This window comes from Triticum urartu, chromosome 2 (genome assembly GCF_003073215.2).
Source record: "Triticum urartu cultivar G1812 chromosome 2, Tu2.1, whole genome shotgun sequence".
Classification (NCBI taxonomy): domain Eukaryota; kingdom Viridiplantae; phylum Streptophyta; class Magnoliopsida; order Poales; family Poaceae; genus Triticum; species Triticum urartu.
This window is the reverse complement of record NC_053023.1, coordinates 662,936,808-662,959,415: the sequence shown is the minus strand read 5'-3', so window position 1 is coordinate 662,959,415 and position 22,608 is coordinate 662,936,808. Positions and strand designations below refer to the sequence as shown.

General features: G+C 48.4%; 2 protein-coding genes across 2 annotated transcripts; one reads left to right on the top strand and one right to left on the bottom strand.

Moving 5' to 3' along the window:
* Positions 1 to 15,060: 15,060 nt before the first annotated feature.
* LOC125539553 (putative xyloglucan endotransglucosylase/hydrolase protein 13) lies at positions 15,061 to 17,881 on the top strand. Its single transcript, XM_048703039.1, has 3 exons — positions 15,061 to 15,427; positions 15,609 to 15,817; positions 17,167 to 17,881. The coding sequence occupies exons 1-3, from the start codon at positions 15,119 to 15,121 to the stop codon at positions 17,585 to 17,587; spliced, it is 939 nt and encodes a 312-aa protein (XP_048558996.1). The 5' UTR covers positions 15,061 to 15,118; the 3' UTR covers positions 17,588 to 17,881.
* Positions 17,882 to 17,908: 27 nt separating this feature from the next.
* On the bottom strand, positions 17,909 to 19,586 carry LOC125539554 (xyloglucan endotransglucosylase protein 7-like). Its single transcript, XM_048703040.1, has 3 exons — positions 18,947 to 19,586; positions 18,634 to 18,833; positions 17,909 to 18,532 (listed from the first exon to the last, which is right to left on the bottom strand). Exons 1-3 carry the CDS (start codon positions 19,235 to 19,237, stop codon positions 18,133 to 18,135), a joined length of 891 nt encoding a protein of 296 aa, XP_048558997.1. The 5' UTR covers positions 19,238 to 19,586; the 3' UTR covers positions 17,909 to 18,132.
* Between the last annotated feature and the right edge of the window lie 3,022 nt (positions 19,587 to 22,608).

Below are 22,608 nucleotides of genomic sequence, written 5' to 3'. Positions count from 1 at the left end.
AATTCCCTTCCTAGCAGCACCACAGAGTACCACCTGCTCTCTTGTCTCACCCATAACAACAATTTACTCGTAGTATGTGTCTTGGGTACTGATTCATTAGTCAAGCAAAGACCGAAGTCATCTTTTGCTACTGTTAGCTCTATGGATGTGTATTTACCTGCAACTTCTGCCAGCTCTAACTTGGTTATATACCAGTTCAATTCAGTCAATCTGTTGGAACTAGTTTGTCTATTACTTGTATTCGATTTCATATCCTGCCATATGCCATTGTCGACTTTCTTAGGTACATAATTGTTATGTCTTGCAATCTGGTATTGATGATTGTCAATGTATTCATTTATACCTTTCTAGTGTACCTTGTATGTGACCCAGCTGATCTGTATATCAATGCTCTGTTTCCAATAGATGTATGCTGATGCCTGATGGCTGATTCCTTAAAACTTCATTGTTGCAGCAGTAGCATTTTTCCTTAGTGCATAGATGTATGAGCGATCACTTATGCTTGAAACCTTGCTCTCTTTCCCAGGAACCATCGTGGTCTGCATCACTACTGGGGCGGGAGAGGAAAGATTGTTGGTGTCTCCAAGAAGCAATAAATTGCTTCACAAAGATCCCCGCATAGCTTCACTACTACTGTGTTGGTCCATTTCCAGAATCTTAAGCAGTGTTCTTGTTTAGACGATTACCTTGGATGATGCTTTTGCTTAAGGAGAGGCTCAAGAAGATCAAGTATAAACTCCTCCCCCTCTTGTTTGTTTTTGCTTCATACTGTTTGGTGGTTGATACATTACTGTGCAAGTTCTATGGTATGTGAGTTCTTTCTGTTGCTGCAAGCATTGACACAATATGTCATGTGCAGGGAGCTCCGCATCCGAGTTTCAGCCATCCTCTACAGCAAGGAGCTCTGGGCCAAAGGAGCAAGCAGCGCTGCTAGTTCCTTGAGGCCAGATCGAGTAAGATGGTGCACCATGGCGTGTGGTGGTGTATTTTGCTTCCGAGAACAATACTGTTTATTTGAAGTGAGATGTACTCATCTAGTGCCTGGCAAAAACTTGAAGGATGAAGTGTCATGTACTGTGTATGTTGTAGTGAGCTGTAGTAGGAGTGAAACGAAAATTTATCTGCTATTGTATGTGTTATTTCCATGTAATGTCTTGTGTACATTTTACTTGAACATTAAATTCTCCAGAAAAATGTTCTTACTAGACCTGGTAGTGGCCACGGCCCAAATATACTCGTACTATTAAGATGCCATGGCCCAAAATAACCTGGGCTGAAAAGCTATTCAGAAGTATTATAAGCAGGCCTCGACTCAAATAGAAAATAGAAACAAAAAGGAAACAAACTATGTGGAAGGTAAAAGCCCATTATAGAAAAGGCCCAAAAACATCAAGAAAAAAAATCCTAAAAGGCTGAATTAATGGGCTCGGCCCATGTAAAACGCCGAATCGGACCAGGCTGAATCTTGTGCCACATCAGCTTACCACGGTGGATGCCTACGTGGCCTGGGGAGGTTGCTAGTGACCAAAACGCCACAGTAGACGTATTTTGGTCATAAACGTCTTCGACCATTCCAGAAGAAAGGTCGCTATAGTCAGTTTATGACCGCCAGCTTTTGACCTTCTGTTTTTGGTCACAAAAAGGTCGCAAATGAAAAACCATGACCTTTCAGTGACCAATAGTGGTGGTCACAAGTTGACATATTTCTTTTAGTGTTAGTGACCGTTAGGATTTTCGGTGGGACTGAGATGCAACTCGGTAGGACCGATATGGTTAGGGTTAGGGCATAACGTAATCTCGGTGTGACCGATTACACAAACTCGGTGGGACCGATTTTGGTAATAAGCTAACCAAAGAGTTGGTCAGGCAAACTCGGTGAGACCGATTACACAAACTCGGTGGGACCGATTTTGGTAATAAGCTAACCAGAGGGTTTGCATTGTAATCTCGGTAGTACCGATTGCTCAAACTCGGTGAGACCGATTTTGGTAATGGACATACACAGAGAGATTACAATCCCATCTCGGTGAGACCGAGATCCCTATCGGTGAAACCGATTTGCTAGGGTTTGTGGCAGTGGCTATGACATCTGAAACTTGGTGGCGCCGGATAGATAGAATCGGTGGGGCCGAGTTTGACTTTTGGTTTAGGTCATATGTGGATGTGGGAAGGTAGTTGAGGGTTTTGGAGCATATCACTAAGCACTTTGAGCAAGCAAGCCATTAAGCAACACCTCATCCCCTCTTGATAGTATTGGCTTTTCCTACAGACTCAATGTGATCTTGGATCACTAAAATAGAAAATGTAGAGTCTTGATCTTGAAGCTTGAGCCAATCCTTTGTCCTTAGCATCTTGAAGGGGTTCCACATCCTCTAGTCCATGCCACTCCATTGTTGAACTATTCTGAAGCATACTAGGTAAAAGTGTTAGTCCAACAAGAGATATGTTGACATTAATTACCAAAACCACCCAGGGAGCACTTGTGCTTTCATGTTGCACCATGACCATTGGCGAGGCCTGTGCCCATTATATGGACATGGTGTGGGAGGAGCAGCTCTGGGAGGCACTGGCCGATGCCAACTACAACCACAACCTCCTCTAGGAGCATCTGCAGGAGGAGGAGCAGTTCGCCACCAGCATGGCGGTTGCGCCGGATGCGAACTTGGCGAAGCAAGAGGCGCAGCTCGAGTCCTACCTCTTCACCCGTGAGATCCGCCTCGCCGATTGGCGGTACCGACAGCGGGTGGCGGTCGCGAACAACGAGCGCGGTGACGACGCTGGCGTGGCGTTGTTCGGCGACACCGAGGAGGTGGACATCGTCGAGGCTGCGCCCCGGTGACAAGACGACAAAGAAGATGGCAGGTCTGCGGGCGCCGCCGGATGCGAGGAAGAGTAGTGCACGGTAGGTCGCGCCGCTCGGGTTCTAGGAAGGCCACCGCTCCTCCCCCCCCCCCCGTCAACGGTAAGCTTGCTGGGATGAGCATCTTCGACCGATTAGTCACTTGGCGGTGACGTCAAGGCGAACAGCTTCAGTTCCCGGGGCTCCGAATGCGGTGGTCAAGGAGGCAGAGCTGGAGAGCACCGAGGTGGAACTGGAGATGGTGAAGCTTCAGTTCTCAGGGCTGATGGTCGGAGACGGGGACTGGACACCATCGATTATTTAGATTAGGTATTAATTATACTCTAGAGCCCACCTAGGGCCGCATTGATGTATTCGTAACGAAATCCGTCATATTTATATAAAATACGGTATGTTTATATGAAATCCGGTCTTGTTTATATGAATTCCGAACTTGTTTGAACGAATTTCGTCTGGTTGGTTCGAGTTGTTGTGAAAATGTATACGAGGTTCAATGTCGATCTCCAGCATCCATGTCCACGAATTGATCTCCTCAGTCCGCAGACAAATGTGGGATATTTTTTTTCGAGAGTATGCCAATAGCGTACCATATTTTTATAGAAGGGAGAAAAAATTTACAAGATTCGTGCGATCAATGCGAACATCGATCACCCGAGCACCCACACACACCTACAGGAATATCAAACGGGACCTCTCACAAAATGATCTAAGGCACCCACTCCACCTGCACTATGCCAGTCTCGGATTTCGTCAAGGATGGCTCTAGCTAACTCATTGTAGTCCTTGACTTGTTCCGGTCGGTTGAACACCTTAGCGTTCCTCTGCTTCCACAACAACCAAGCCGCAGCAATGACGAGCGAGTCAAAGCCTCTCTTTTGCTTCCCTTGAAAGCCAGCTCGTTCCCTTAACCACCATTCGGCAAAAGTGTCCGTGTTGTTGGGGGGTAGAATGTTGATTTGCAGGGAGTCGAAACATGTGTGCCACACCTGTCTTGCGTAGACACATTGCACCACGATATGCTCAACCGTGTCCTCGTCCTGCAGACAAGTGTAAAGGGGTTGTCCTGCAGACCATGTCGTGCCCATCTGTCAAATGTTCATAAGCGGTGCTGCACCGCGAGTGAGGGAGTCCTGGATTAGGGGGTGTCCGGGACTATATCCTTTGGCCGGACTGTTGGATATGAAGATACAAGATTGAAGACTCGTCCCGTGTCCGGCGGTCTATATAAACCGGAGGGTTTTAGTTCGTAGGACAACGTACACATCAAGAATCATACCATAGGCTAGCTTCTAGGGTTTAGCCTCTGATCTCGTGGTAGATCTACTCTTGTACTACCCATATCATCAATATTAATCAAGCAGGACGTAGGGTTTTACCTCCATCGAGAGGGCCCGAACCTGGGTAAAACTTTGTGTCCCTTGCCTCCTGTTACCATCCGTCCTAGACGCACAGTTCGGGACCCCCTACCCGAGATCCGCCGGTTTTGACACCGACATTGGTGCTTTCATTGAGAGTTCCTCTGTGTCGTCGCCATCAGGAAGGATGCCTCGCCCTGTCTTTAAAGACGCCACCGTTGCTAAGGGAGCTTTGGCCGTCGGCCAAACCCTCCGGCTAGGTGGTTTTCTTATGACCGCCCGTTCGGCTTCTGCGCCGACGATGACCTCTCGAGCCATCAAAAACAATCTTCATGTCAGCTCGGAACTCGCCGAGCAGTTAGATCCAATGGAGCTCTCCTCCATAAACGAGCTCTTGGATCGCTTCGCCGCCCTGGGAGTCACCACAGATTACGACCAGATTGGGCCTAAACCCGATCTGAGAGAGATTAACTCTCCCCAAGTCACCCATCACGTTGCCGTGGTAGAGGGACAGTGCGGCGACCCTTCATCTATCTTAAGGACTCGCTACATCCGGATTCCCGATCCCTCCAAGCCGGATACCCGCGGAGGGGAGGATATCACTCAAGACCTGAATTTAGAGTCAGGCGACGAGCTGGATTCATTGGACAACATCCAGGAATCCAAATTTTCGAGTTCGGAAATTCCTCGGCCTCTGAGCCTTAGATGGGGCGAGGCTTCGGATTTAATTCCACCCACCCACCCCAACATAAGCGATCTATCCAAAATCAGGCAAGAACCCGATGAAACAGTACATCATTACTGGGCCAGATTCCTCCTGGTTAAGAACAGGCTAAGGGACTGCCGCGAGGAAGACGCAATCTCAATCTTCTGCAATAATTGCACGGACAAGGGAATACTCAACGCCATAAGTCGCCGTGATATTACACGCTTCGCTGACTTGGCGTCCATTGTACGAAAGTACTGTGCGATGGAAAGCGCCTGGAAAACCGAAACAAAATTTTGGGACAATCCGGCCCTGAATACAAACCCAGTCCGAAATAAAAGGGTGCATCATCACCAGTCACCCAGGTCAAGCATTAAAAAGCAAAAACCCTCTACAAAGCATGGAACCGTACTGGAAGGATGGCTTAATGGACCATGTAAAATTCACAGTACAGAGGACGCCACACCAACTCACAGCCTCAGAGCATGTTGGATACTCCGGCAAGTGGCCAAAATTGGCGAAAAAATCCTAATTCCGGAGGCCACAGAAAGCCACCCCAGAGACACCAATACGGTATTAACAGTCTTCGAGACTTCCGCATCAAATAATATGCGAAAAAGGACACTCCGGAGCCTTGCCGAAGTCTACCAAGTAGCAACAATAAACCCATGGAGTGACACGGCTATTACCTTTAATGCCAGTGATGAACCTAAATCCCGAACAGCCCGAGCACCAGCCGCATTGGTCCTCAGTCCAATAGTGGACGGCTTTCGTCTTACCAAGGTACTCATGGACGGCGGCAGCGGATTGAACCTCATTTATGAGGAGACCCTTGAAAAATGGAAATAGACTGGAACCGCATTGAGCGAAGCAGCACAACCTTTAGAGGAATAATCCCCAGTCGGGAAGCGCGCTGTAGAGGAAAAATCACACTAGATGTGGTGTTCAGCATGCCGGATAATTACAGGTCCGAAGAGGTCACGTTCCAGGTGGCTCCATTCAGCAGCGGTTATCACGCTCTGCTAGGGCGGGAAGCGTTTACAATCTTCCAAGCAATACCCCATTACGGGTACATGAAGCTCAAGATGCCCGGGCCTAACGGGATCATCACTCTCGCTAGTGATCCGGACATAGCACTCCGCGCCGAAAACAAGACAGCCGCACTGGCCCTCGAGGCACTATCCGAAGCCCTAGCGGCTGAGGAGCTAACTACGCTACGCTCTACGGTGAATAGGGACGATGTGGTACTCGACAAAAGATCCAAGTCCACCTCCTTTAAACCGGCAGATGAAATAGTCAAATTCCAAGTCCATCCAACGGACCCCAATAAAACAGCTTCCATCGGGGCACAGTTAAACCCTGATGTCGACGCCGCATTGCGAGAGTTCCTACGAGAGAACTGGGACATTTTCGCCTGGCACCCTTCAGACATGCCAGCAATCCCACGCAGGCTGGCCGAGCATATCTTAAATATCCAAGCAGGATTCAAACCTGTCAAACAGGCACTTCGGTGTTTTTCCGAACCTAAGAGACAGGCCATGGGAGAGGAGCTAGCAAAGCTATTGGAGGCCGGATTCATCAGAGATATAAAACATCCGGACTGGCTAGCAAACCTGGTGATGGTACCAAAGAAGGACAAATCCTGGCGCCTGTGTGTTGATTTTAAAGACCTTAACAAGGCTTGCCCAAAGGATCCCTTCCCCCTCCCCTGCATCGATCAAATTATCGATGCTACCGCAGGACACGATTCATTGTGTTTCCTCGACGCATATTCTGGCTACCATCAAATCAAGATGGCAGAACCAGACCAAGCCGCAACGGCATTTATCACACCATACGGGCATTCTGCTTCAACACAATGCCCTTCGGGCTCAAAAACGCCGGCGCAACATATCAACGCATGATTCAGACATGTTTGGCAAGCCAGATCGGCAAAACAGTGGAGGCATATGTAGATGATGTGGTCGTCAAAACAAGACATGTTGAATCTCTAGTAGACGACTTGAGGCTCACATTTGATAACCTCCGAACATACGACATCAAGCTCAACCCGGAAAAATGCGTTTTCGGCGTTCCAGCCGGAAAGCTCTTGGGCTTCATAGTATCCGGTAGAGGAATTGAAGCAAATCCAGCCAATATCCGAGCTCTGTCGCAACTGGATATCCCAAAGGACCTCAAACAAATACAAAAGTTAACCGGATGCGTGGCGGCTCTAAGCCGCTTTATCTCCCGCTTGGGAGAAAAGGCCCTACCCCTTTACCGCCTCCTTCAGCGCACCGAACACTTCAAATGGACGGATGCAGCCACGGTCGGACTCAACGAAATAAAAGCCATACTGGCAACAAACCCAGTCCTGGCCGCACCAAACATTGGCGAACCAATGCTATTATACATTGCAGCAACACATCAGGTTGTAAGCGCAGTGCTCGTCGTCGAACGAGAAGCGGACGGACACAAATTCCCCCTTCAAAAGCCGGTCTATTACGTGTCCACTGTCCTCACTCCCTGCAAATCACGGTACCCGCATTATCAAAAGATTGCGTACGCGGTATTCATGGCATCCCGAAAGCTACGACACTACTTTCAAGAGTATTCAATAACAGTAGCCTCGGAAGTACCACTTAACACGAGTGGGCGGACACCTATTCGGGGTACCGGGACTTCGATCTCAGGTACCTGGGGGGTCAGGATTAGCCCTGGGTAATCGGCCGTAATGGCCACCAAGGCGTTGTCCTTGCTCAATTGATGGAACACTCTATCAATCAGCTCCACAGATATGTCCGGATCCTCTTGAGAGTCCGGGTCGAGGGACCGTCCTGGGTCCTCGGGTTGTGGAGGAGGGCTGCTTATTTCCTTAACAACCCGGCGCAGTTCCTGTGTTGAAGTCATCAGACTGAATATTTAACAATGGGAATACAAAATGGATGGACAAGTAAATACGGCCGCTTACCCAGCTTGGGGGATTGTGCATGGAGAATCCACCCTGAGGGTTGACGCGGAGAAATTCCTTATCTTCTCCCTTATACAAAGTGGACAAGATCTTTAGTAGAGCGGCAGCTGAATCCGGCCCCTTACGGCCGTAGCGGGTGGCGTCATCCTCCCCGTTGAAGTCCCACATGGGGTGGCTTCTATACTGAAGCGGTTGCACCCCCGCATAATGCATTCGGCCATAACCCCGATCATGGTTAGTCCGGAATGGGCTAACAATCTTATTCGGCCCATCAGGTAAATGATGTCCCTGTCACCTCCCCTCTGAGGGCTCCGTGGGCGCCAGCTTAGGCGCTTCTTTAAGGGAGCACTGTTGAATTCAGGGAGGCCGATCCGGACAGGATCCGGCAGCGGGACGTCTTCTATATAAAACCATTCCGAGGGCCATTCTTCGAACGCCTTCTTTGGGGTTCCGGACAGATATCCGGTCCCGGCGATGCACCACACTTCGGCTCTGCCCACTTGATACATTGACCTTCTTGGAACGGGGCACGAGGCAAAATAGCTCCTTCCACAGTCCGAAATGAGCTTCAACACCCAAGAACAGCTCGCAGAGGGCTACGAAGCCCGCGATATGTAATACTGAGGCAGGCGTGAGATTATGTAGCTGGAGGCCGTAGAACTCCAGCAGCCCTCGGAGAAATGGATGGATTGGAAATCCAAGCCCCCTTATTAAGTAAGGGACGAGGCACACCCGCTCTCCTTTGGAGGGATTAGGTGCATTCTCTGATTGCTCTCCGCCGTTGTAGACGGCAAGACCGGCTCGAACCGGGACCATATAGGCCGGGGGGAGAAATCCCTTGGTCTGGAGCGTCACTAGCTCGCTATGCGGATGGAACATCTCTCCCAATATCCAGGCTTAGGGATGGAAGGGCGAGGGGAGGAGTTGCGATGGCTGGCCATGGTGGAATGGACCTTTGTCGGATGCGCTTTGATGAACACTCGCAGAGGGGAGAAGGTGTGGATTGGATCTAAATCCTCGTCCCCTTAAATAGGGCATCTCATTTACGCGGCTAGGGGTGTGAATGTAAAAACACTCAGACTTTTCATATTCGTTTGACACGTGGGAAGCGGCCATTATTGAGCGTAGAAGCCAAGGAGCGTAAACATCTACAAGAAACCGGACTTTATTCAACAGGTACACGGAATTTGGAGGAGAACCCGCCTTGCAATGCCGAAGACAATCTGCGCGCCGGACTCATCGTCATTGAAGCCTGGTTCGGGGGCTACTGAGGGAGTCCTGGATTAGGGGGTGTCCGGACAGCCGGACTATATCCTTTGGCCGGACTGTTGGATTATGAAGATACAAGATTGAAGACTCCGTCCCATGTCCGGAAGGGACTTTTCTTGGTGTGGAAGGCAAGCTTGGCGATACGGATATGCAGATCTCCTACCATTGTAACCGACTTTGTGTAACCCTAACCCTCTCCGGTGTCTATATAAACCGGAGGGTTTTAGTCTGTAGGACAACGTACACATCAACAATCATACCATAGGCTAGCTTCTAGGGTTTAGCCTCTTCGATCTCGTGGTAGATCTACTCTTGTACTACCCATATCATCAATATTAATCAAGCAGGACGTAGGGTTTTACCTCCATCGAGTGGGTAAAACTTCGTGTCCCTTGCCTCCTGTTACCATCCGGCCTAGACGCACAGTTCGGGACCCCCTACCCGAGATCCGCCGGTTTTGACACCGACAGCGAGCCAGACAAAGATCTTGCACTTCAACGGCGCCCAACTACGCCATATCGCCACAGCTGTAGACGATCCGATCGCTCCTTGGTTGAGCCTCATATAGGTGGATCTTGCCGTGTATAAACCCGATGGATCATGCAACCAAAAGAATGAGTCCTCCATTTGCGCGTCTCTAGGCACTGTCGCGATCGCATGCCTCAAATGATCTGTTTGTAGCAGCGCTCCGAAGGATGTCTGTGGTTGAACGTCGAGTGCCCACCTTTCACCAGTTAAGGCCTGGGCCACCGTGCGGGAGTTTCTGATCCTTTTTTCCACTCCAGCCACCAGCATTGGCGCAATGTCCCTGACAGAAAATCCATGGATCCACCTATCCCTCCAAAACAGAACCTTGTCTCATTTGCCCACTGTGATCTGCACCAAGCTGTCGAATACTTGCCTGGCGTCGTCATCCACCATAAGCCCTAGCCCGTGCCATGCATGGCCTTTGCGGGTCTGTGTGCCGCATCCACTCCCATCGCACCCTAAGTGCTAGTGCTTGCAGACTTAGATTTTTCACTCCCAGGCCTCCGAAGCAAGTCGGCTTGCAAATCGCTCTCCATGCCACTAGACATTGACCTCCGTTCATTTGATCTTTCCCAGCCCAAAAAAACGCACGCATCCAACCATCAATATCCTCAAGAACCCAGCCATGGGCCTTCATCACGAGCAATTGGTGTACAGGTCACGCTGCTAGCACCAATTTCACAAGCACAAGCCGGCTTGATCTCTGCAATAGACCTTTTTGCCAAGCCGGGAGGCAATGCCGAACTTGGTCCAAAAGAGGTTGCCAATGTGCCTTAGTGAGGTGCTTTATGGCCAGCTGCAACCCGAGATATTTGCACGGGAATTCTCCGATGGGGCATTGCAGCAAATTCTGAACTCTCTCTTTGTCGTCCTGGTCCTCGGAGATCAGGATCGCCGATGATTTTCTGTAATTGACCCTTAGTCCCGAAGCTTCTCCAAATAGCTGCAGCGCGAATCTGACAAACAAAAGATCCTGATTTGTCGGTTTGACGAATAGAGCCATGTCATCCGCGTAGATATATAGTCGTTGGGTCGCCGAGATTCCGGTGTAAGAGCTCAGAACTCCGTCTGTCATGGCCTTGGAGACCATGGCCGTGAGAGCCTCCATGGCAATGACAAAAAGCAGCGGGGAGACCGGGTCCCCTTGTCGCAGTCCTTTAGCATGCCAAATCCTCTTTTCCGGGGCCTTGTGGGAGATTTTTTACGGATTGCGGTTGAAGATACCCTAAGTTCTATGGATGGCCACTTAGCGACTAAATGGGCTTAAAGGGAAAAGGAACTCCACGGGGCTTGACGAGATCGAGCTCGAGCCGGCCAGTTGCGCGTTGTTATGCGCCAACCCAACCAGAGCTGTGCACGTATGCTATACCATGCGTTCGTCAGTCGACATGCACGGGCCGACACCAGTATTATCTCTATACCAAAATTTTAGACGTTTCTACGGTTCAATTGGTACGGAAGGAGTATAAAGCAGGCCTGAACACTAGTATAAAGCAGGCACAATTGCCCGTACAGTTTCAACTCATGCCAACATACAAGGCCAAACACTCAAAACGTATAGAAAACATGTCGAGGCCTCTGTTAGCAAACACGACCAACCAGGAGCTAGCATATGTATACCTGATGATATATACATACTTCCATGTTAGACTCCAAGGAAATTACGTACTCTGGTATGGCTCATAACTGGAACTTCTGATCAACATTGAATTTTTTTATTTTTTAACAACAACATTCAAAAAAAAAACTGGAACTTCTGATCGCGACAGTCACGTGCGTCCAATTAGCAGACATGGACCTGAGAGTGACTAAGCGGGACCTGCCAAGACCAAGACACGGAGATAAGATGGACACGCACGCGACGTGCACGACGCGCGCAATCCAGCGCAAATCTATTACGTACCGGCTAAGTATTACAACACGGCTGGTTATCTATAGCTGCATCAGCCGGCCATGGATGCTGGGTCTCAGAAACTTCCCCTGACACTTATCCTTACGTGTGTAAGATTTAACCGCAACGTCCTGTGCGGGCAATACATATCTGTCTGCCAATCCGACACCGAACGTGGACAAGTAACACACACAAGGGGCTACACAGGGCCAGGTACAAATACGTAACTGGAGTATGAATTAAGGAACTGCAGAGAAGTCGACAGCAGTTGCACCAGGACCAGTGGTTTCAGTCGACAGGTTGCGCTTCCATACGTGACACCTCAACCATCTGTGCATTTTAGCTGTTTAATACTCATCAGTTCTCTCTAGAACACAAGTAAAAGTCTTAATTGCTACCCTCTATTTGGTTGATTAAGTCCGTTAATATTTTGTTAGTGGGACACTGGGATTCTATTGAGTATATACAGAAGGAACATTTGAAGTCTGCTTGATGCAATTTCTCCATTGAGTATTCAGAAAGGCACCTCATGCAGTGACAAGTAAGGAATGAGTCTTCTACCAATGGTGTAGAAGGATTAGACTCTTGAGAGCGGCGTGCAGATAACTCTCTCCGAAATTTAAATTTAAGAAGAGGTACTGTAGTTATTACTCCCTCCGTCCCAAAAATTTTGTCTTAAATTTGTCTTGATACGGATGTATCTAATACTAAAACGTGACTTGATACATCCGTATTTAGATAAATTTAAGACAAGAATTTTGAGATGGGTGGAGTAGTTAACAGTGAGCGTTGTACACAATATCCATAGGCTCTCGTGGAATAAAATTACGAGTTAAAACAGAAGAAGGTGAAGAGTGTTCAATTCTGTCAGATCGAACTTGCATACCTAACTACTCTCTCCGTTCGGAATTATTTGTCTCGGAAATAGATGTATCTAGAACTAAAATACATCTAGATCCATCCATTTCTGCGACAAGTAATTCCGAACGGAGGGAGTAGGTTTGACCACGGCTAGAGTGAATTGATCTGTGGGTTAGGCTCCCATTCCTCCCAATTTGATTGCATTTCCTATCATGTTTATGTGGGATTTTAGTCCTGGCCAGCCTCCAAAGCCGTTGCTTCAGCATTACCAGGACATGCATGTCCGTGGATGTCCTCGCCGTCCCTGTACAGCCACGTACAGTACATGGCAGGCAACTACCGAAGCAGGTCAGGAGCCTCTGGCAGTCTGGCTGGCAGCCGACCGGCCGCCGGTCTGAGAACTCAACTTGACATCCGGGAGGAAGAATCCGGTGACCATGAACATATACTTCCGAGTGAATCACGCCAAGCAAAAGCAATAGTCCCATTACGATTGCAACGTACGCCCACTTATCATAGATCGACCTGAAAAGTGAGAACAGGACGGCCCAGATATTATTTAAAAGACGTGTCAAAATAATATCAATAGGATCGACATGCACGCGGCGTACCTGACGCATCCAGTACAGTTCCAGTCGGCCGGTTACTCCATTGATGTTAATGTTATGCATGAAGTTGTCGGTCGGAGTATGGACGAAGTTCTGATTTTCAAACCGCCTGATGTTGATTTGCCACCGGATTCTACAAAATCACCGAAATTTGCACCGTCCAACTACAGAACATGACGTAATAACATTTGCCCTCATGTTGTTTTAATGCTGATTTTCGCTGATGCAGTGGTTTTTCTCGTGAATGTGGATCCTTATAAAGTTATGATCACCCCTCAATCAACATGGAAAGAACCTACTCAAGTACTACATAAAATAATAATAATAATGTTTTGAAGAAGATTGGGAAGATATAGCACACAAGCTTTTTTTTGAATCTTACTATTACTAAAATAAAACTCATATGGTGTGCTTCACTCTTACACTCCAACATGTTATTACTTTTGTGGTCTCAGCCACAATTTATTCTAGTTGTTATTAGTACTAACTTTATACTAAAGTTAGTATAAAGTTGAGTCATCTATTTTAAAACGGAGGGAGTATAAATTATACATACTCTCGTTTAATTTATAGGGAGTCCCCATAGCACGAGAGTCTACCACATCATGCAGTATGTGCCATGAGACCACGCACGCTCAGCCGCTCGTTGGGGTATTCCGTTCAATGTTTGTCATACACTCCAATTCTTGATGAACTTTTAACAACACACTTGGATCCACCGTTGCAGGATGCTACCAAAGATGGCGTGGTTTCAGCCTATATCAAAAACCCCACATATATATACGTGGATGTGAGATCGAGCGCACGTAAGTAATAAGAACACTAATATGTGCTCACCATGCCATGCTAGTACAACTGACAGCCACGTAGAGAAAATTTTCGAAGCAGGGCAAGAGTTTAATAAGGTCACGGCCGACTGGCCGGTTTTAGAATTCAACTTGACAACCTGCAGGAAGGAAGAATCCGGCCGGTCGGCCGGTGACCGGCCGTGAGCATACTTCCGTGTGAACCATGACAAGTAGTAGCCCCATCTGGATTGCGACGTACTCCACATTTAGCATATGTGCCTCTTTATTCTTACACCCCTTTTTCCGAGTTATTACGTTTTTGTGACGTGGTAGACGAGTGGAGTTGATGTGTCAGTCACATAGAGCTCCACAAAAGTACAATTGCAAGATCTAACTAGATCGAAGCAAGTCGCAGAGGTGAAAAGCAGTCGTTGGTTTGGAGAATCTCGTCGAAAATCATATATGTGGCCAATAGCTGAAGATTTTCTCTAGAATATGTGCATCCATACATCTCTAATTTGCACGGTAAATATAAAAGTATTAGCTAATGTGTTTTTAGTGAAATTAGTACGTATCATCATATATGTCAAGAAACAGTTTTCATGATCATATTACAGTTTGGCGCCAACATATTATATACCACTACAAAGTACTACCTCTGTACCAAAATATAAGAAGTTTTTGTTGAATTACAAAAAACGTCTTATATTTAGGTAAGGAGTAGCTGTCAAAGTTAGACGTCCAATACTCGCCCAAAGATAATAATCAGGCGTTCAAGACTCTGTCTATGTTCCAGAATTGACTCATATATTTACTTACGAACTGATGGAGTAAAAGATTACATTCTAACTTCTGCAAGAATTAAAAAGCACAGCTTAGGCAGCTAGCCATTGGGCGTGATGTCAGAAACTTCTCAAAGTCCTCCTGCCCTATCCTTACATGTGTGGTTTAACAGCGACCCATGTAATTAAGCATCCGCCAGTTAACCGATTAATAGTACAATCATTACATCGCATGCACGTAAGTTCTATAGACGGCCACGTAACGACTTAATTGGCTCGAATGGAAAAAAGAACTCCACGGGGCTTGACGAGGTCGAGCTCGAGCCGGCCAGTTGCGCCAACCCAACCAGAGTTGTGCACGTATGCTACGTTTCCACGCGTGACTCGTCAGTCGACATGCGTGGGTGGCGTACCCAACTCGACGGCCTGAACACTATAAAACAGGCACAATGCTCTGGTACAGTTCCATCCATCTCGTGCAAACATACATAGCCAAAGCACTCGAACACGTATAGAAAACATGTCGAGTCCTCTGCTTGTTGCAATGGCCGCGGCGGCGATCGTCGTGGCCTGCTGTTTAGCGGCGTGTCCGGTCGGCGCGGGCGCGAGCGCTGGTGGCTTCTACGACAACTTCGTGGTGAAGTGGGGCACGGACCCGGACCCCGACCGGCGGGTCGAGATCGTCGACGGCGGCCGGCTGGTGACGCTCACCCTCAACAACGTCTCCGGCGCCGGGTTCCAGTCCCGGGACGCCTTCCTCTTCGGCGAGTTCACCATGGAGATGAAGCTCGTGCCCGGCGACTCCGCCGGCACGGTCACCACCTTCTACGTAAGCCCGTCTCGCCTAACCACCAATACTTTTCATGCATACTTCTCTCCCAGATATCGTCCGATCATGCGTTGAATGCATGCACCAACATACTTTCCTTCCAATTTGATGTACGTACACGTACGGGCGTATATTGGGCTTGTGTTTTGATTGTGCATGCACGATGATGTTGATGATGCAGCTGACATCCAAGGACCCGACGGCGGCGGGGGACGGGCACGACGAGATCGACTTCGAGTTCCTGGGCAACGTCAGCGGGGAGCCGTACCTGATGCAGACCAACGTGTTCGCCCAGGGGGTCGGGGGCAGGGAGCAGCGGTCCTACCTGTGGTTCGACCCGACAGAGGACTTCCACAACTACACCATCCTCTGGAACCCTCTGAACATCATGTACGTGCTCATCGACGTGTCCCCCATGCACGCATCTAATCATTCATTCATTTCTTGCATATTTAAATATGTCATTCGGATCTTGCAAATATGTGCCGTTTCTAACGTTGTGTTGTCTCGGCCAAGCTAGCTAGTAGCTGAAAATTAAGCAGGCATGAACCCGGCGATAAGTTTACATGAAGACCAAACACGAGAGGACAAATGTTTGTGTTTGGAGACGACTCTTTCAACGCGTGTTCACGCATGAAAATATGACCGTTTAACTGAACTTGCCGGCCCAAAATATCATATACGTATGGGCTTGCGCGCACCAAGTTTTTGGGCCTTCCTCCCTGGTTTGTCCTAGGCCCGTTTACTCACAAGATATTTTTTCCAGTTCTCAGAAAAAAATATCCCTTCTTCTCAAAAAGAAAAAAAGAAAAAATATATCCCAAAAAATTACACGGTCATTCCTTTTTTTTCCTTTGCGAACCTCCTCCTCTGTCCTCTCAAATTCATTTTTTTTTGAAACAACGAGCCTCCTCCTCTGTCCTCTCAAAAAAGATAGAGCGATGATTTTTCTCAAATAAAAGTATGCAAAAATGGAAGGCGACTAGTATGTTTCGTTTTGGTCAGAAGTTAGGAAAGCTAGTAGGATTCAAAAAATTCGTCCAAATTAAACAACCATTGTATAAGAACCTTTCACTGTCGGTTTGGAGCCGAGGAAGGTAGAAAAGACTTGAACAGCAACTTGATACTCCGGCCATCTTTTTTTTTTTGTGGGATAATGTGGGTTTTATTCCTCAGAAACAGAATTACAGTCTGCTAGTACATCATGAGTAACTATGTCTGGCACACGGCGCAACCAACAAGCGGTGCTACCACCAGATCTTCCAATACTAGCTAAACTCCGGCCATCTGTGAAACGATATCTCGAGACTCAACGGTCAAAATCATTCTAAACCCTCTCGGGAAGAGGGCTTAATTTAGCCGCGTCGGCATATTTGGAAGCACGAGAACACCACCTGTCCCAGCCAGCTGCTCTTTCAAACGAAGAAGCGATCGAGGAAAACGTGAGGAGGCACATGAGGTGCCTGCGCAGGTAACATGCACGTCAACTTAGCCCCTAAACAAACCAGCTAATGATGCGATAATCGTACTGGTACGCGGAGTCAAATGCTAGATTCTGCCAAAACAGAATTTTTTTACCCGGCATCTGAATCAAAATCTCGGCAAATTCAATAGCACCCAAGGCCAGTTGGCCCATCCATGCATCCAGGCATCTTCTCACCACTGCGCTGATCGAATTAATGCATCGGATCTCCTGCATCTGTCTGACAATTTGTTTCCGTCGATGCTCTGTTTTCCAGCTTCTCTGTGGACGGCGTGCCGGTGCGCGTGTTCCGGAACCACGACGCGAACGGCGTGCCGTACCTGAGCAGGCAGGCGATGAAGGTGCACGCCACCATCTGGGACGGCGACACCTGGGCCACCCGCGGCGGCCGGGTCAAGATCGACTGGGCGCACGCGCCCTTCGTCGCCTCCTACGGGACCTACGCCTCCAGCGCCTGCGTCTCCGCGGTCGGCAACGGCGATCAGGACGGAGCGCCGTCGGCCTTCTGCTGCCCGGGCGACGCCTCGTCGTGGATGGCCCGGCGGCTGGGGCCCGACGGCGAGCGCGCGGTGGCGTGGGCGCGGGACACGTACATGGTGATGGACTACTGCGACGACCCCTGGAACCTGGGCCGCCCCGCCGAGTGCGACATGGACCGGCTCGCCTCTGCCGTCTGATTGTTCGGCTCCGTCGGCCATACTACCGAACACGTGTCGTCGTGTTATTAGACGAGACAGACGTACGGTGTTTGTGTTGGTGCTTCTAGCGTAGCCTGCTAGGTCGTCTCACTCAAGATGTGACGTGTAGCCGTGTAGGCGTAGCGTATATAATACAGGATCTAACTAGGAGTTTCTCTAGCGGATCGTAGCAAGGAGTCATTTGATTCCTGCAGAAACCTGCTCCTGCTGTAACCTGTAGCCGAGTAATTCATGCATATACAGACGCTGAGATAAGATTAACTCATTTCTCGACATTTTGAGCCTGGAAGAAGAGCAAACTGGCCAAAAAAATTGCTCTGTGTGTCATATAAATGTTGATACAAGTGGAGGAAAGGGGAGGACGTTCAGAAACCCAATGAAAGAATCAAGCCCGCTGCGCCGCACGTACCTGTTTCTTCAGATGTACAAAAATAATCAGGGTACGACACCGTATATCGAACCCAAACAATATGAATCGGTCGCTCAACCCCCTCGCTCAGCCAAACCCAATGAGATCATATTCTTCACGGGCGGGGCGGGAGCGAGCACTCCTTGGGCCTGGTGGCGTCGGTGTACCGGTTGCTCCTGTCGGTGCAGTAGTCGTAGAGGACGTAGCCCATGTAGCGCACCCACTGCAGGTCGGCCCGCGCCTTGGGGGAGAGGTTGAAGAGCGGGGACCCGGCGGGCTCGGCGCCGCACCACGACACGCCGGGCGACGGCCGGCAGTAGGTGATGTTGTAGTTGCGGTAGTAGGAGACGAAGGGCGCCAGCGACCAGTCCGTCTTGACGCGCCCGCCCTGCGTCGCCCAGTCGTCGGCGTTCCACAGGCTCCCGTACACCCGCTGCTGCTGCCACGACGGGAACGGCACGCCCTGGTCCTCGTTGTTGTCGAACGTCCGGATCGTCACGCCGTCCACCTCGATCCTGCACAAATTCAGTTCACGTCGCTCTATATGTTCAGAAACATCGGTACGGTCGACCCACATGCTATACGTACATATCACGCAAGAAAAGAGATTAATTACGTGATGCGCTTGGGGTTCCAGACGATGGAGTAGGTGTGGTAGTCGGCGCTGGGGTCGAACCAGAGCTTGAACTGCTGCTCCCGCCCGCCGACGCCGTAGGCGAACACGTTGGTGTGGAGGGTGTAGGGCTCGCCGGTGGAGTTGCCCAGGAACTCCAGGTCGATCTCGTCGTGGATGTCCCACGGCCCCTCCGAGATGGTCTGTATGCACGTGCACCGAGATATTCACCCATGTCAAAAGTCAACTCGACCGACGCACACACAGCCACTGGTACGGTGCACTAATGCAAACTAATTACGGATCGAGATCTTACGTAGACGGTGCAGACGGTGCCGGCGGAGTTGCCTTCGACGAGCTTGATGTCGATGTCGATGCGGGCGAAGAGGTACATGTCGTTGGACTTGAAGGCGGAGCCCCGGTTGAAGTCCAGCGAGAGCGCCAGCGCCTCGCTGTCGCCGTCCATGAAGTAGTAGGTGTGGTCCGCGCTCCATATGATCTGGATGTCCTTGTAGATGTCCGCCCTGCCCACGTCCACGGCCAGGACGAAGGCCAGGGCCACGCACAGGAGCCGCAGCTTTGGCCTGCAATGCAATGGCGAAGCCATGGCTAACTAGCTAGCCCTGCTGCTGCTGTGTGCAGTGCCGGGACACTAGCTAGCTAGCCTCTGTCTTGCTGCTTCCCACGCGGACAGGGAGAGAGGTCAGCGGCTCCTGTATATATATTGGAGAGTGGAGTGTGGAGACGAAGGTGATGAGGAAATGGGGGAGAGATGGAGGAATTTGCTGCAGAGGGCGGCAAGGCAAGTGAGGAATCGAATGCCAGCCTTGCCGCAGGGAGGGAGAACCTGCTGCTGGTCTGGGAAGACAAGCTTGCTAGGTTGCTAAGCGAGTAGGTGCTCGTATATAAGCGTTTCGGGAGCACTGGCCGGCCGTCCCAGCGGACGCCGTGCACATGCAATGCACGAGAGGTCTCTTTGCTAGACGGAGAGCTGGGCATCAACGCATGGGAGCCGTAGGTTTGCTGGGCTGGTTAGATCTCAGTAAACTGCTATCTTATCAGAGGCACGCTGACCTATCCTCACACCACACGTCGACTCAGATTCGCTATTTGTCAAACGAATTAAGTGGAGTGCTCATAGTTTAGTGTTGGCATAACGCTATTTGTCAAACGAATTAAGTCGATCTGTAACTGTTTTGACTTTTACTGGTGTGTGGAGAGCGATCGGCGGGAGACAGATTTGGACGGCTGGCTTGCCAAGATGTTCAAGCAATGCCCACCGCACGCGACCGACGCCAGGTTAATTTCCAATTGGGCGTTCCTCGCATCGGGGAGCGCGCATTACGACTTCCAGTAACTAGGCTTATTGAGAAGCACTAGTGTACTGGTGAAGTTAGTGTCGGGGACAGCAAAGATGCTATGCACAACTTTAGCAAATACGCACACTAAACAACCCCTTCACTTGTTGTGAGCTCTGAGGACAACATCAATCAACAAGCAGTGGAATAACACAAACAGTATGCATATATGACAAGAGACTTGACGTGAAAAAACCTTCTCAACTTGAGAAGTAAAAATGGTTGTGAACCGACCGGTCCACACAACTTCATTATGAAAATAGTCAGTACAAAGTATTCTCTAAAAACCTCTAAGACATTTACAACACACTCTTCATATTGCCAACCGGCAATAGCAATAAGAACCACAAAAGACAAGATTTCTGCAAAACAGGCTTTACACAACATCTATCCTTTAAGTATTTTACAAACTACTCTCAAACCACTGAACCAAACAACACAACATTTGGCAGTAGTTAGAAACTTCCACCCCCTTAATATTTCATCTCAGTCGAACATTGTTTGCCTACCCAATTTGTTCGTCTTCCAAAACTAATATGTCCTAAAACAGCAGCAGTTCGAGCTGGCAAAACCACTCTCAAATCTGATGCTCCACTGACCCAATCCTCAAACCAGCTAACCAGATCAAAGTACTCAAAAGGAACGAGCTCACCAGGTTCAGGGCCAATCTAAGCAAGTTCCAGCCTCGAATAACCAGCTTGAACAATGTCTAGTCAGGTGCAACAGATCTGGATAGAACCTCCACTTCTTTCTCTCACACACAAGTTGTGTTCTTGTTGTGTGCTCTATCATTCTCATAATGGCAGCCACCACCAACAGGGGTGGAGTGGCTAGGTTTTCTCCTTCTTGCTCCTTTCACTAGGAAGCACTCATAGTTGTTGGATTCAATAAAGATCAATGGCTCATATGTGTTGGACTTATGTGGGCTGATGTTGGGCTACAAACACACCTCCATGCGGAGGGACTTAGCTAAAAAAAACTCTCGTCCCAACATCATGGAGGGTCTCATTGCCTTTCGGCAGCCATGCCATCGAGCCGACGACATAATTCGAGCTTCTTCCTTGTCACCCCCTTGGTCAATATATCAACCCCATTATCATCGGTGTGAACTTTCTCAGTCTGCATTTGCCTGAAATATAGCACATCTTGAATCCAATGATTGTGGACTTCGATATGCTTAGACTTGAAACGAGAAATTGCATTCTTACTCAAGTGGATGCCACTTTGGTTGCCACAAAACAACACATACTTGTCTTGCTTAAATCCAAGCTCAGAAGCCAACCGTTTAAGCCACAATAGCTCTTTGCTCGTCTATGTTACTATAATAAATTCAGCTTCAATCGTATTCAATGCCACACACTTTTGCAACCTTATTTGCCATGACACCGCCCCCCTACATAGGTAACCAAGTAACCTAAAGTAGACTTCCTTCTGTCAAACATCTCCCGCCATGTTAGAATCTGAAAGGGCAGTCAACTTGGGCTCACCACCACCAAAGCAAAGCTTCATATTAGTGCTACCCCGGAGACATTTCAAAATTCACTTCACAACTTCTCAATGAGGTCTTCCCAGATTAGACATAAATATGCTCACATTACTAACTGCATGAGCAATGTCAAGCCTTGTGCACACCACAACATATGCCAACTGCATGAGCAATGTCAAGCATAAGGAACATTATGCATTTCCTTTTTCTTCTCATCAGTGGTAGACGCTACTTGGTGCTCAACTTTAAATGGGCTACTAGTGGCAACTCACAACTTTAACACTATCCATTCTGAACCTTTGAAATACCTTCCCAATATACTTCTCACGAGACAAATACAACTTATTGAAATTTTTGTCTCTCTCAATTGTCATCCCGAGAATATTCTTTGGTGGACCTATGTCTTTCATATAAAAACATTTGCTTAACTCTTTCTTCAACTTAGCAATCCTAGAGACATTCTTGGCAACAATCAGGATATCATCAGTATGGAGCAACAATATGCTAAAGTCATCACCTGAGAACCTCTGAATAAGCACACAATGATCTGAGCTACACTTCTTGCAGCCTTGCTCCCCCATGACAGTTTCAAATTTCATGTACCATTGTCTTGGTGCTTGTTTCAGGCCATAGATACTTTTCTTCAGCTTGCACACATAGTCTTCTTTGCCTTTCACATGAAACGACTCAAGCTGCTCCACGTAGATTTCTTCCTCCAACTCACCATGAAGGAATGTAGTCTTCACATCCATTTGCTCAACCTCCAAGTTGAGATTTGCTAGCATGCCAAGGATTACTCTATGTTGGAAATATGACCTAGAGGCAATAATATTTGTATTATTTATTTCCAAGTTTATAGTTAATGTTTATTATTCTATGCTATAACTGCTATGGTTCATGAATATGTGATTCAAAGGAAAGCTCATTAGCACCTGTAGAAGTATAAATGGTAAAACCAGATTTCTAGTCTTGCCTCTAGGACTAGCTCAAGTGTTTATTTGATGATTCCATTTTCCTGATCATGTGGATATGCTAGTAACGTTCGAGGGCATAATGTTGGTAGAACACTCGTGTTGAATTGACCCAAGTTGTTTGTTACACTTAGATATTATATTGTCTAAAGCCTATAGTTCA